The sequence below is a fragment of the Amblyomma maculatum genome, chromosome 7, assembly GCF_055883805.1.
Source record: "Amblyomma maculatum isolate TAMU_Amacu chromosome 7, ASM5588380v1, whole genome shotgun sequence".
NCBI lineage: Eukaryota > Metazoa > Arthropoda > Arachnida > Ixodida > Ixodidae > Amblyomma > Amblyomma maculatum.
The window spans coordinates 393,611-409,005 of record NC_139350.1 but is presented as its reverse complement, the minus strand read 5'-3'; the positions used below and the strand labels follow the sequence as shown (position 1 = coordinate 409,005).

The following is a 15,395-nucleotide window of genomic DNA, read 5'->3' as shown; positions in this document are numbered from 1 at the left end:
TAAAGCTTCAAGTATGGTTTTGTCTGTCATAGGCTTGGCAAGCTTGCCACTGACAAAGAGGCTCGATGATGAAGTACTTGCTTGTTTTCACAGCAGAACCATTAGAATAACTCTTGCAGTTTTTGCAGTCGGGACAAGTTTTCTTCCCAACCGCTCACAGTAGTTTGCGCTACCTGCTTCGCTTGCTGATCCCGTTTCTCTCCACTGGCGATTCAAAAGGCTGAGAGGGGGTGCTATGTCACATGCACAGTACTTTTTTTTTTCGCAATTATCGCTGATCGCTGGTGGCTCATACTAAATTTACTTGCGAACAAATATTTATTATGCTCCATGCTTCTTTCCATTGAAAAAATTTAATTTGTATTAAGACCAGTGCAAGATGCGTATATCTTTGCCACTGGTGCAATGAAATTGTTCCCGTGTTCTGCTAAATTTGATGGCATAACATCAAAACAGCCAGTTTGGAGCAGTTTTGGAGCAATATTGAATTTTGGAGCAGGATGGAGCAGGGAAAGTGGTTTGTAGCAGAATTGAGAGATTGGAGCGACACTTTCATCCCTGCAATTCCCTCTAGTCGGTTGTGGCTTGTTTTAAATTTACTAGTGAACACATGCTTATTATGCTCTACACTTCACTAGTACATGAAAATTTTATTTGTATTAGGCCTAGTGCAAGATGCACTATACCTCTGCTACCAATACACTGTCATTGTTTCAACTATAGGGACACCCGTCGTATGGTGCCACCATCGCGTCGGTGGAATAACGTGGCTCGAGGGAAAATGCGTGCCAGTGGAATGCTCAGGCAGCTGAGCGGCGCAGCCGGTTACGTTAGGCGAGGTGTATGCTAGCGTGTCTTTACCCATTGTTCTGCGGTGTGACTTCCAACGCTTCAGTAATCGCATGCAGTTTTTTCGAACAGCGAATCTTTAAAATGAGAAGAGTCGTCCTCAGCATGGAGTGCATCTTTTCGGAACAGCCCGGCACGTGGTATTCCTCTCACATACTCGCAAATGCCACGCGCGTGATTTATCCATGCGCTAGGAACACCTTTGAAGACTTCGGTGACATGACCTGCACCACACAACAATCTTAGTTTTTTTATTTTTTTTTTTAAACCCACCGGAAGATCAAATATCATCACGCAGTGAAGCGATGACACCGTAGTAGTGGTGGTTGTAATGGGCAGGAGCCAGATCATGAAAAATGAAAAAACAGGGTTCGTACAGGTGGCAAAGAAAAAAATTCAAGGATATTCAAGGAATTTCAAGCCCCCATAGGAGGATTTTCAAGGCCCCCTTCGAGGGCTTAATTTTTTTTTCCATGTCAAAGATCTTCAAACAGTGCTCTCAAAATGTCTGAAATATTTATTCCACAAAGAAAAAAAACATCACTACGCAGATTTGCTTCTATTGCACAGAAAAAAATTAAATATAGCTTAATAAAATATCACAGTGAAAGTTTGGTCATATCCCGCAGAAAAGTAAAAAATTAGTTTTATAAAATTGTTGGTTATTTCCTATACCCTCACAAAATATTGTCCACTGCTTCAACTGCACAAAACAAAAAAATCCTTAGGAAGCAGCTCCTCAGGGCTACTTCAGGGGAGCTCCAGCAGCTTTTGTTGAATTTGGAGCTTGATGGCGTGTAGCTCCTCACTCTTGTCTTTGGCCATCTTTCTGAGGCTATTGGACTTTACAATGTGTGTCACATTGTTTTCTGCCTCTGCTTTATCAGCATAGGCATTTGCAGATGCCATGAGATCATCAATTGTCAATTCCAGCTTCTTTTTCTTTCTTTTCATTGCATCAAGCTCTTCCTCAATGCAGTGCTTTTTTCTCTGCTTTGAAGCTTCAAGGTCCTGGTTTTTCTGGGCTTCCAAGTATGCTCGATACTTTTGCCTTGCAGCTGACACAGCGATCCTCAGTTCCTTGGTGATTGGAATGTTTAGAACACCACCTGCTTTCTCAACCGCATCGCACACGATCCGTTGTGAAACATATGAAAGGTCCTTCAGATTCTCAACGCACACCTGTCGGTTTACACTGAATCCACGCTCTACAGTTGCCTGGCCATGACTGAGGACAAGCAGAAGTTTCACAATGCTCCACAACTTCGAGTAGGTTGAACTGAACTTCAAGAGATCAGGGTAAAATTCATCCAGTCTGTCAGCGCACTTGTCAAATTGTCTAAGCTGATGTTTCTGCTCGTGCAGGAGCTCCGTGTACTCGGCCAGCACCGTGTTTCGAAGGTGATCAGCCATTCTACCTGCAGTGATGAGGGTGTCCAACACTTTTCTGAAACCTGCAAGGCATTCCTCTGGCTTCGAGCACATCTGTCGTGGGTCTAGTGAAGAAAGGCCCCTAACAAATGCAAACTTCAAGGGGCTTCTGTCTAGAACTTTCTTTGTGGCACTGATCAAAACTGTTTACATTCCATCCGGAATTGAAACACGTCCTTTGAGCTCACTTTAGAATTCTTGAGAACTTGCTCTGCTTTGTAGCCTATATCCACCTTTTCAAGTGGAACATGGTTCTCGCATTATCAATGTCGATCTTCAGCAGACCCACTATCCCTTTGGCAGACAGGATCGAACATTTCAAAAACTTCGTCAGCAGCTTTCTGAGAACAGTTTCTAAATCCCTTGCAAGGAAAAAAACCATTGGTTTGTATGTCTGGTACTCTACCAGAAAAGGGTTCAGTGCCATCGCCACACATAAGGCAAAATTCAACTTTGCTGGCAGCAAAGCATCACAGCAAAACTCCCACAAGTTATTGAACGATGCACATTTTGGCAGGTTGACTTCTTTCTTTCTAGCAGCATCAATGTACTTTTTCATGTCACACTACAACAGCAACGCTCTCTCAATTACAGGAACATTCTCCACCCACCGGTGGGCGACAAACTTAAGGGGAAAGGTATCTTGGCCTGTAACTGCCGAAAAGTCCTGTCTCCGTGCTGGAGCACCTTCAAAAATTGCACTCAGACTAGACAACAAGCAGTCAAGTCCCCATTTAGTCGCTGAAACTCCAGCCCTATAAGCATTGTGCACTGTGTGTAGCCCCCAAGTGCCTAAGTCCACACACAGAACTTGGTGGTTTTGTTGCAAGTGCTCTTGAAGACCTTTGAAGAACTTCAGATTGACATTGGGCCCATTCATCGATATCTGAAGAATCTTGGCAAGAGGCAAAGGCTCGAGGGCGCTTAGCAACTTTTCCTGAATGTCATCGGCTGTGGAATGCCCCATAAAAACGGAGGTGTAATACCTGGTCGTCACTTGGTGAGCAGAGTCCCAACACCTCACGTGCACATCCATTTGCTTACTTTGCAGAAAGTCATTTGCCGACTCGTCAAACAGTACGACATAGAATTCACACTGTTCTATTTCTCGCTGCAATGCTGAAAGAAAGAAAGGCCTGAGACCGTGACACGTCTTCTCACCACAAGAAAACGCCTTTGCCACTTCACTGTCCGGAAACATGCGCTGAAATAGCTCCCCTGCTTGGGATGACAACCGGTACGAAAAGTGGGATGTCACAACTTTCAAAGTCCAAAGAATTTCAGTGTCAGTGACAAGCTCGTGCGGTTTGCAAGCATCGTTTAGGCTTGGCGACTGCGAGGAACACGCGCTAGTAGACTGCTCTACCGCGACCGGCGTCAGGTACCTTTTCAACGCGCTCCCTTGCGCTACCTTCATTGCGCCAATATGCTTGCCGCTTTTCATGTGACTTTTTAAAGCGGATGGCAGTCACATCCACAGTTTTACCGCAAAGCTTGCACTTAGCCCGATGCGGACTCGTTGTATCAGGCGCAATCCACTGCTTGTATTCGTCATGGTGGAGCCACGTAGCCTGAAACTTGCTCTTTCCAGGCATTGTGTCACATATGAAAATATCACGTGCGCTGACAGGCAGAAGCCACGCTCATTCCAAAAATGCAAGCACTAGGGCAACGCCAGCGTAGACACGGCCGCACGGCTCACGGTAAACCTATCTAAAAACGTTGGGCTCGGTGAGTGATGGCGATGCGATAGCGATGGGACGACGCAGCCGCGCGCCCACTGCAGTGTTGCCAGCCGCCTAACGAGAATGCGCTAAATAGGCTAAAAATCGATACGTTTCCTTCCCCGCAGTTCATTCAGAACTCAGTCAAGAATAAAAGTTTAGCAACAAAAACGTTTTCATGACGAGAAACACCAGTTCAAATTTAGTATTCAAGGAATTCAAGAATCTTCAAGGACCAATCATAAATTCAAGGTTTTTAAGGGCCTTGAAAACAGACTTCCGTAATTCAATGGTATTCAAGGTTTTCAAGCACCTGTGCGCACCCTGAAAAAGCAGTAAGCTCAAACGATTCGGAAGAGAGCGATAGCCAATTTTCCAGCTTCAGCCTTGCAACAAGAGATGGAAAAATAGAAAAATGAACAAACAAGGCAGAAGTAGCAATGCAACAAACTTCTGCGACTCCTTGCACAGTTTTGTTACCATGGCTCATTGAACCCGGCGCTGAGACTACCCAAATTATATAATCATCATATGAACGAAGTGAAGCATCATCTTTAAAGATACAATGATGCTCTGGTTGAACACTTCGGAGTTGCTACAGATAATTGACTTCACAAATGCTACAATATAAATATGTTTGACTTGACATGCTGTGGAGGCTGTAAAAAGAAAAGTTAATTTTCCTGCTCTGAGCGACATTTTTTGGATACCTGCTGTGACAGATGCAGTCCTAGGAATATTTTGCTTTTGTTCATCCAGACCTGCTTCAAGCACAGGAAGTTCATTGTAATTGACGGCACCTGTTAGAGCAATTGAAATCCCCAATCCAATACTGCCAAAGCCGTAAACTAGAATTGAATAAAAGCAGAGAGCATGACGTGCTGTCAGATAGGCAGCCAAAAAAGAAAAGACATTCTATTGCTAAAGTACTTGCCGTGAAGCGTCGTTCGCTAAGGGGTGCTCTGCTTTCTCTGCGTTCCATGAATTTGCATGTAGCACGTGAACTGCGGCTTGTTGAAGTCCTGTCAAAGCTGCTTTACAGTGTTATTCATATTTGCAATTTCTCCGAGGTGAGAAGGCTTTGTGCTACTAGGTCCTAATTTGGAAATCTCTTTTACCAAAAGGCCAATGAGAAACTCATGCTTAGGCAAGCCAGGAAATGGGCGGAGCTGAGAAATTACGTAAACTGGTGTCAAGTACACGCAACGCCAATGCCAAATAAACAACAGAGAAATGTGCGCGGGACCTATAAACATTTCAAACGACGATCTCGTGCCTTCAAAATGAAAAGGAAAAAAAACTGAATTATGCTCGTTTTGATGAACTAAAATTTCATTTTCTTTTTCTTGTTCGCATTTTATATAGCACTGATAGCAGCTTTTGTGGCGATGTGGTATTGAATGAGCTTTGTAATGAGTGCTTTCTATGGGAAAGAAGGGCGTGCCACAAAGTTGGACAAATTTGAAGAGTCTCAACGCAGACTTGGTTATCAGCTGCTGGCATTGGTTGACGAAAGAAGAGAGGAAAGAGGACAAAAAGTTTAATAGCAGTCGTTCGTGTCTCCTATCCGCTCCTTCTGTCCAGAGAAAAAATAAATATGCTATAACCATGCCAGCGAAAGTAGGTATGCAAAAATTTTCTTCCATCACTGAGGATGGTAATGCGGCTTCAATGACAACGGTGGCTGCCTTTTCCTTTCCCAGGCCAGCCTTTTTTTGTTCATAGGCGGAAAAATGTGATAAAATGACGACTACAGATGCTTGAGTGCAGCTTCGGCTCAGAGTCGCCCGTGTCGTCACTCCAGGGGAACAGAAGGCACGAACCTTTCGGTTGCAGGAAGATTTTAAAACGTTCCACATTTTCCACGAAAAGTAACCAAATCAGTAGAAAATCTGACTTTGAACAAACTGTGTCTATGTCACCTGCTGCTTATGTTTGCGTGGAAACTGGTAGAATTGAATTGACCTAGAAGTCTGACGAGTTTGCGTAGGTGCCAGTGCCGCCAAGAAGGCGACACGTTTTACCAGATTTCATTTCAGTGGACATATTCACATATGTCACTAGGAGCAACGAAGCAATCTCTACGCACTGCAATGTGCCGGCTGGCACCTATGCATTCCAGCAACAAGTGGAGCGTCGAGAGGCGGCGTCACCCGTACAGCTGTCCGGTCCCTACGCTACTCACTACATGCCACAAGCCTGCTGCACTTCTGAAGGTTTCAGGGGCGATGACATGGTCGTTCGACATATTGCCGTTTTATAGTTCTATGAATAATATGCAGGTCTGTGATTCTACTTGCAAAGTTTTAGTGCCTAGCGCGCGGCGCATATTACAAAAAAAATGTGATAGAAATCGGAATCGGGAAGCTCCTCCCACGAAGAGCGACCAAAATTTTGGAATGCCTGTGTGACGTCACAGAAGATATGTGGCGGAGCGTCTTCTGCAATGCAGGCTGCAATATCAAAGGACACATCTCTTTTTTTTTTTCTGACGATTGACAAAGTGGTCATCCCTCATGCAGAAGTGCTTAATGAAGATGTTACCGCACGAAAGCGATGTTGAGTAAGGCACGTTTTCTTCAGTATAAGGCACGGTCACAGTCAGTGGGCTACACGGTTATAGGTTCCTTAGCTTATCGACGCACTAATCTGTCGCATATTACAAAGGAGGTGACACCAGCAGAGCCAATGGTCACCTATCGCCATAGCTAAAGTTCTGCGGCCCCGCGATGCCGATGAAACTGATCAGCGGACGGTCGTCCGATCTGTTTTGGTCGGATCGGAGGCCGAGCGAAAACTTGACACCCGATGAGTGAACGGCATGAACAGCTCCGTTTGTCTCTAGCTTAACTGTGTTAGAAAAAGAAGAACAAGAAGCGATACTTTATATGTTCCCCCTTCTCATCAGCAATAAGCTTGACCAGAAATACAGTTGAACCCGGATATTTCGAATTTTGGTTATATCAAACTCGCGAAATATCCCCTTGAAAATCCCATGCAAAAGTATAGGAAAGCTGTGTCGTATATCGAACTCAATTTCACCGGTCGTTCGATATATCGAACTCCGCACCACGCATTGGACGGAGCGCCTCCCCCAAAGACTATCGCATCACCTCGGTCGTTTGCCGCGTGACGTTTTCAAGCCACGCGCGGAGGAAATGAGGACACAGCTCGGCGACAGCTGGTCTAGGGCAGCGCCGCACCCTTCCCCCAAAGGCGCGCGCATCTGCGGTGATCGCTGCCGAGCTAGCACGTGATGTTTGCAAGTGGTGTGTGTGAAGGAATGAGAGGGAACCAATGCAGCCGTGGCGTTCAGGAGAGGGCGAAAACGCGAGCGAAGCGCAATGATGTGCCCACTCTTCTGCTGAGCTTTATCTGTCCCCTTCCGCTCTCTTTCCCGGTCTCGTTCACAGCAGCATGCAATACGCATGCGCGGACAAGCCAGCTCAGCCCGTGGCAGACGCTTCTCCAGTGTGTGTTGTGAACGTTATGCGCGCGGCGTCTGGCGTGCGATGAGCATCTCGCGTCATCGTGCTGAGCGCGCGTAAGCTATGGCGGCCGCGGACGCTAAAAAACGGCAGATTTTTTTTTTTTCGAGAGTCGTTTATTCTTGCCGTCGGGCTGAACGTATGCTATGGTGGGCAGATTTTTTTTTTTTCGAGAGTCGTTTATTCTTGCCGTCGGGCTGAACGTATGCTATGGTGGCTGCGGAGGTTAAGAAGAGGCAATTTTTTTTTTCTTTCGCGAGAGTTGCTCGTCAGGCTGAACGTGCGATGCAGCGTAAGCTATGGCGGCTGCGGACGTTAAGCGGCAGTTTTGTTTTTTTGCGAGAGGCGTTCATTCTTGCATCTATTAATCAACGAAAGCACGCGGTCAGTTGCGGTCATGCCACCGGCTTTTAGCATCGTTCACTCCAAACGGCATTTGCAGCTATCACGCTTGCCAATGATTTTGTAGCAGTGGACTACGCTCGCCCCACCCCAAGCGCGACCCGATAAATCGAACCAGGCTTGTGCAATCAAGCCATCACGCGGGCACTCTGCCAAGTTCGCTCCCTGCCACCGCAGGATCTATGAAAAGTGTAGTTAAAAGCAAAACACGTTGAGGCATTATCGCTGCGCAGCATCTTGCCACGCTGCCAATAAATGAGCTGTGGATGCGACTGTCGAAACGAAGGAATGCGCCACCTTCGTTTTTTGTTGTTTGTTTCTTTTTTTTCAAATTCACGGGAGCAAAAATGGGGAGTGGGTTCATTATGCGAATGGGTTGACGACGCGACAAATACCGTATCATTTTTCACGATCGCAAGTGGCGTCTCAAGCCGATTTCTGTATATCGAATTATCGATATATCAGAGATCCCCTTCGAGTTCTATATATCTGGGTTCGACTGCTCTAGTCGGCGCCGAACTGCCGGCCCGTTCAGCAACAAGTAGGCCTAGCACGAGTACGCAGGGCTCAGGTCTAGAGTTCCGGTGATTACGGAGCACGCATCCACAAGCTTTAGCGGTTGATGTGGCCGTTGAGTGTAGTTCTGGCAGTAACGACCCCAAATCGACGATTGCTTACATCAAAAAGCAAGTGCACAATGAGCGGGAAGCATCGATATGTGACCTTGTCTAGCGAGTGCAGCCGGCAGCTGTTGGCGCCGCTTGTGTGTATACCCGGCACAGGCAGGGGACGTAGCATCCACGGCACTTTTTGCAGTGCAGTTTTAGTTTGTAATTCGTGAAGAAATAAAAGTGCAACTGGTGCGAAAAGAAGTGGATAGTTTTGGCATTGCTAGCTCAGCTTGCATTTTATGCTGTGCGAACGAACAGCATACATCCAGTCATTGAAAAAGCTATGTAAACAAACACGCTGGGGGCAGTAATCCGCGAATCGGCACATTCCTGCGGAAGTTCACACACCAAATAGCAAATGGTGTATGCTTATGTTGAAGCACTCACGAGTCATTTGCTGGAGAAGCACTGGAAAAACGCAAGTATAAAGTTCGGGAGTCAGTCACAGTCGCGCGTGCGGCTCCGGGGGAGGCGAGACGGAGACAGCAGCAACTGGGAGGCTCTTGTTTGGTGTGGGCATGCAGTGAAGTGCATTCGAATCGTGTTGGATTTTGCGATGACTGGACTGAAGGGGCGTCGGCACACGGTTTCGTGCGCTGGCCGCAGCCAGAATGAACATAGTTTTGTAAAAATGCTTTACCAAACAAAAATAATCAGGTCTGACTAACACGCGCATATATAACAGCAAGTCAAGAGGTACCGCTTCGTTCAAAAGTTTTGTCTGCTCCTCTAATGTCGCAAGGTATGCTCTCGCATCAAGGTATGCTTGTCAAAGATTTACTCTTAGTTTTTGGACCAAAAGAGCGACTGCAATAGCTCAACAATCATGAACACAACGCTAACCCCTCCCCACTTTAGCGGCGCATGTACACGGTGGAAGGAAACGTTTGACAAGTGGCTTTTTATATGTGGGAGTGCTTGTTGCTAATATAAGCTAACTCTCATAACGTAAAAATAATATGCCTCTGATTGTATGCCTAAATTATACAGCATGAGCCTGTCGATTTCGGCCTCCTTAACAATCTCTAGACAAAGCCCAAAACAAGTCCGAGGATCACTAAAGTCGCATATTATATGAAGGCTTCTCAAAAAAAAAGAGAATATATGAATAAAACATTTTTGCTGAAGAAAAAAAAATGCTCAGCGACCACCATTCATGGTGTGCATGCAAGAGTGCAGCCGACACCGCGAATAGCAGACGAGATGTCGTTGTGACGTCAGTGGCCGATGATTGCCAGACCAGAAAGCTGATTTCGATATCAATAATAAAACTTAACTTTAAAACTACCTACTCCACCGAATGAACTCAAATATTGAGGATTTATAATTTAACATATGAGCAGTAAAATGAAATAATCAGTTTATGCTCAAATGTTAGCTGCCATAACCCCTTTAATGAAATTGGACCAAAATGTATTTTTCTAGGCAGTACAAGCATCCACTATGCAGCAAAAGTCTAATCTTCGGCTGAATTTGATGGCAAATCGAGGCAAATGGTTCGACAGTTTTGGAGCAAAATTATGTTTCAAAGCAGAATGGAACAAGGAAAGCTGTTTGGAGCAGAATGGAGCGAATAGAGCAGTGCTTCTGCCTTTGTCACTAGCTATGACCACCAAGAAGTTGTCACTGCCTGGTCATACTTCTTTCAGCTAAATGTGTGGGTTACCTACATGCAAGGATAATTTTTTTTCATTTCATAGGGTTCAAAGTCCAATGGGGTGGGGCTATATATATGCAGGGGCAGGTAATACAGGCAAAGACACGGTACTTCCATTAGAAAAAAATGTGGCAGTACCCTAAAACTAATAAATAAAAAGTGCTGCTCCCGTCTTCTTTCTTCTCTCCTCTCTATTGTTGCGCTGTTTTTGTTTAGTTATGTAACAACGTGCTCAACTCGCCGTGTTACTAATAAAATGTGCCCTTGGACTTACAGAAGCTTCTTGTTAGCTTGAAAACTTTTTGATGCCCGGGATTTGCCTTTTGTCCTCCTGAAATGTTACAAAAGAAAAAACAAAGCCACATGAAAACATTGACCAAATTAAGGCAGCAAGCAACATGTTCTACTTTCAACAAAAATGGAATGAGCACGCATTAATGCAAACAGAAAAAAAAGGAAATTATAAAAACAAAAAAAGAATTATGAACTAGTGGCAACACATCCTGTTTTAAAAGGCCAGGCCTGACTGCAATTTACCGTGCACGGCACAACAGCAAAATGCTGATGGCTGTGCAAAAAGAGGAAAAGAGAGCTTTTCCACAAGGCCCTTGAGCCGTTACAGATGGTTGGTAGATACTCGTACATTCATATACTCGTATTGTAAGATGCATATGCTACTGTTCATGTCTGCCCATTTGTCCATGCAAACCAATGTGTACTCGTGCACTTAGTGCACTGCGACTTAGAACGTGGCTCAAGCCTGTCAATTGGGGTCCAGCGATCACCAACAGGCATACCCTGCTCCGGTTACCCATTTTCTTTCAAAGAGGCCCAGCAGTAACTGTGAGAGAGATAACAGTGTGGCACTGCATGCAGGCGGCATGCACTTCTCGTCACTTCATGCACACAGTGGAGCCTTCCTCCTCGAGCGTTCCTAGGATGTGGCCTAAAGCCGAGTGCTATAGGTAGTGACATCGTACGGGCAGGCAAAGAGATAGCTGGACACTCGAGTGCCACGTGGTCTGTTGACTCTTCTGCTACTCCGCAGAGGGCGCATACAGTCGTGAGGCCAGCCGTAAATCTTGCTCTCCACCTGCGTGTACGTAACGCTCCCGAGCGTGCCTCTGCCAGCAAACCACTGCCGTGCGAATTACCACACCACAGCTCCTTTCGGATGGTGTCCTTCTCCACTTGGTACAGGTCCAGTGACACTTTTTCCCCGGAAGACTTCTTCCATTCCTCCGTCTTGACCAGCTGTACCTGGATCTGGATCTTCTGCTCTGCAGTCCAGCTCAGACGCTTCAGTAGCCAACGGTACCGTCGGGAGCTGGAATCTCTGAGGAAGGGTTCATGTGCGGCGTGTCCATCTCGACATTCGGCTGGTAAGATGGTGTGAATGAGTGTCTGGCGGGCCATATTCGACTCGGGGAGATGGAACAAGCGGTTCTCGAACCCCGCCTTCGCTACTGCTTCTCGGGCTGTGAATGACGACCAACCCATGTCGCCCTGGATGGTGTCAATAGGGACGTGTTTGGGTATCCCGAGTGGCATTCGGCCGGCCTCCCTCTGGCCGCCTCTCCAAACATTTTCTTGTACCCGCCGAGAGAGCACGGAATGGGCGTAGGTCAGGCCCGAGACCGCCACCATCTTCCAGAGTGTCCTCGTGACCTCATAAAGGTTATAGCTCCACAAGGCCCACTGACCTAACATGCCTTTCATGCGAGCGGCCTTCACTCTGAGGAACCTCTCATGTGCCGTTAAATAATCTGCTCCCGCACTCATTCGGATGCCCAAGGTACTTGGTCACGTAGGTTTGTGACAATGCGTTGCCCTGGAGATCCCACACTCGATTTGGTTGATGGTTGTGAGGTCCCCCCACCATAGCCACACACTTGTTTGAGCTAAAGCGCAGACCAAGCCGTCTCATTTCCACACCGCATATGTCCAGCAACCACTGCAACTCCTCGGGGGATCTTGCCAACAGTGTGAAATCGTCGGCGTATACTAAAGCTGGGATCCGGTGAACTACCTGCGCTTCTTCCTCGCTGTGCTCCAAGGTGTAGCCACATCGCACCTCTGCCAACCTGTGTCACTCCATTCACATACAGCATGAACAGCAGTGGGGAGAGCGGGCATCCTTGCCGCAGGCCTTGATGCATCACTGTGGGCGCCGTCATCACATTGTTCCCCTCCACCACTGCTGATGGAGCTGCATAAATGGAGCTGCCTGGAGGAGTTCAATATCTTGCGTCGCCAGTCCCATTTCCCGCAGCATGATCCACAGGAGGTCCCATTTTACACAGTCATATGCCTTTGCTGTGTCCAGAAATGCCACATAAAGGGTGAACTGAACCTCGTAGCTATTTCTATACACTGTGTGAGGACGAATAGATTGTCCTCTATCCGGCGACTGGTGCGGAAACCCATTTGCAGCTCGCCCAGGACTCTTTGTTTCTCTGCCCACCTCTGGAGCCTGGCCTTGATCACTTGCATTGCCACCCTGTACAGTACAGGGGTGACAGCGATGGGTCTGTAGTTAGCCAGATTCCTCCTGTCCCCCACACCTTTGTACAGCAGTTTCACCTTCACGATCTTCCAGTCATCTGGAATGTCTGCTTCTGTCAGCACCAGTGACAGCAGATCCCACAGGCGAGCCTAGACCAGAGGTTCCAAAGCCCTCACCATGCTCATGGGCATCCCGTCACATCCTGGGGCTGTTGCCACATCTACCCTATTCATGGCTCGCTCCTTCTCCTTATCAGTTGGGGCCTGACGGAGCCCAGCCTCTTCTGTGTCTGCCAGTGTGCCCTTGAACAGAGGACACCGATCGTGTTCGATGGGGGCTGTCATGCCCTGTGCCTGTAAAGGGATCTGCAGCAATTCCTCCAACAAAGGAATGCAGTCGTCACCGCGCAGTTCCTCTGCATCTGGGGCTCTCCGCAGTGTCAGCTGGGTAGTGTTCTTTCGGCCCCTTTGGACATGCTGCCAAAACCGTTGGGGAGCTTGCTGACCAGCCTCCTTCAACATGCGCATGAACTGTGCATATCTTCTGTTGGACCAAGCTTCTTGCCTTAAGTCCCGATATAACTCCCAAGCCTGTGCCACATCTTTAATCTCCCCATCCTTGATGATCTGCCTGTGCAGACTGCATGCCTCCCATCTGTGTCTAATAGCTGCTGCCACTTCTGCATTCCACCATGTCTTTGCACTGTACTTTCTTCTCTTACCTGGGTATTTTCTGAGCATCCCCATGCACTCTTCTACAAATTCAGTGCTTGGTTTGGTTTGTGGGGTTTAACGTCCCAAAGCGACTCAGGCTACGAGAGACGACGTAGTTGAGAACTCCGGAAATTTCGACCACCTGGGGTTCTTTAACGTGCACAGACATCAGTGTAAGAGCCCATGAGATGTACTCTATTCTCCAGGTCGTCCACCAGCTCCTGCAGTTCTTAATCTCTGGGCCGTTTTGCGCTGCTCTGTTGCATGGTCGTTTCTTGCCCAGGCCAAAGACCAACCGCAACCTATTGTGGTCACTGGCGAGGGTCCCTGTGCCATCCTCCTCAATGATCATCTTTTCTAATTTGGCATACAGGCCCTCTGTCATGAGACAGTAGTCTATACAAGACTGCCGGTCCCGTACTGCCCATGTCACCGTCCCCTCACACTTCTGTAAGAGGTTCACTATGATAAGGTGACCCTGTCGTGCCAGCTCCTGCAAGAGCCGCCCACTTTCATCTGTGCGACCATTCAGATCCTCCAGGTGAGCATTAAAGTCACCCATCAAAAGCACCTCATGGTTTTCAGCGAAGAATTCCACATCTGAAGCCAAGCAACTACACACATCAGTGTTCTTTGCTGTTTGGCCACCAGTCCACAGGTACACAATCGCTAGTGCCACAGGTTGCCCCAAAATATGTCTTGTCATCCACGTGTTCGCTACAGTGCGGTCGCACTTGCACCCATTGCCGAGTCACGCCCCACAAACACCTAATTCCTCCTCCTTGTCTTTCGTGCCTGGCTTGGTTGCAGCCCTCCCACACAAATTGTGAGTCATGCGGGGGGGGGTTTCTTCTTTCCTGAGGTGCATCTCCACCACTGCAAATGCTGCTATATCCAGTTGGCGCATTTGTTCCTGGAGCTCCCCCGCTTCTGCTCTTTGCGACCCCCCTGCATGTTCAGGAAGCACACGGTCACCGGGGATTGATGGGTCTCGCAAGGCCCCTTGCTTGGGTCATGCTCGCATCGTTGCCGGCGACAACCCCTGTGGCGCCCTTGCCTGTGGAATGTTCTGCTCGCTGCTGAAAACCTACCACCTGCATGATTGCCTGACCCAGAGCTTCCATGATTGGTGCTGCTGGGTTCAGTTTCATCCTTCTTTTGCGGGGGCGCAGTCCTAAAAAAGCCCACAGTCGTCGCCCTAAGTGTTGCCCTAACTCTTCGGCCCCCCTTGGCTCCATAGCTGGGGCCATGGAGTCGCCCATGAAGCAGCCATGTGGGGTTAATAAACTCGCACTTAGATCGCAGTTCTGAGCAGGCCTGCCGGACTCCTTCATTCCAGGCCCTGCAAGCACTCTGCGGTCCTGATCATCTGGCCCCTCTGGCACTCCATAAATCAGGAAGTGGTGTGACTTCGCTCTCTCCTGCCATGCTGAGAGAGCACGCTTCAAATTCTGGGTTACCGCCTCCCCCTTCGTGGAGTCGCCTACAATGTCTCTGAGGCCTACATTGATAATCACTAAGGCCTCCGAGGCCTTCCACACTTCTACCTTTTTTTCAACCACTTCAATCGTATCCATGAGCATCGCTTCTTTCTGCGTGAGGAACTGCACCCACTTATTCCATCCCGTCTCTTGGAGCACTGCATTTTATCTTGCCTGCATTTTCATCCCCAAACACAAATGCATGGCGATCTTTCCACAGAGCACTGGTCTCGGCTGCCTGCGGCAGACTGCGATCCACTGGGGATGGGTTCTCCTCGGCTGCCCTCAACGTCTGCTGTTTCCTTCGTTGCTTCTTGCTTATTTTCAGCTGCCAACCTTGGTCCTCTGTGGACTGGTCAATCTGCGCCTCTCCATCTGGTGCTTGGCTTTGCGCCTCACTCGACTCTGCACCTTCAGTGTTGACTGGCTTTTCTTTGGCCTTATTGGTGTCTGAAGCCTCCGCACTAGTCTCT

At 47.8% G+C, this 15,395-nt stretch overlaps 1 protein-coding gene and 1 pseudogene across 12 annotated transcripts in view; both read right to left on the bottom strand.

The window, feature by feature from the left end:
* Nucleotides 1-15,395, bottom strand: part of LOC146182567 (uncharacterized) — a 115,056-nt gene that overhangs the window by 25,191 nt on the left and 74,470 nt on the right. For 11 of the 12 annotated variants that reach the window (XM_084608852.1, XM_084608859.1, XM_084608858.1 and 8 more), the window contains one exon: nt 10,497-10,553. The exons of the other annotated variant lie outside the window; for it this stretch is intronic. In XM_084608852.1, the coding sequence (XP_084464978.1) occupies nt 10,497-10,553 (57 nt within the window). The remainder of the gene's footprint in view (nt 1-10,496; nt 10,554-15,395) is intronic. 12 annotated transcript variants of the gene reach the window in all.
* On the bottom strand, nt 197-4,182 carry LOC146182569 (uncharacterized; annotated as a pseudogene).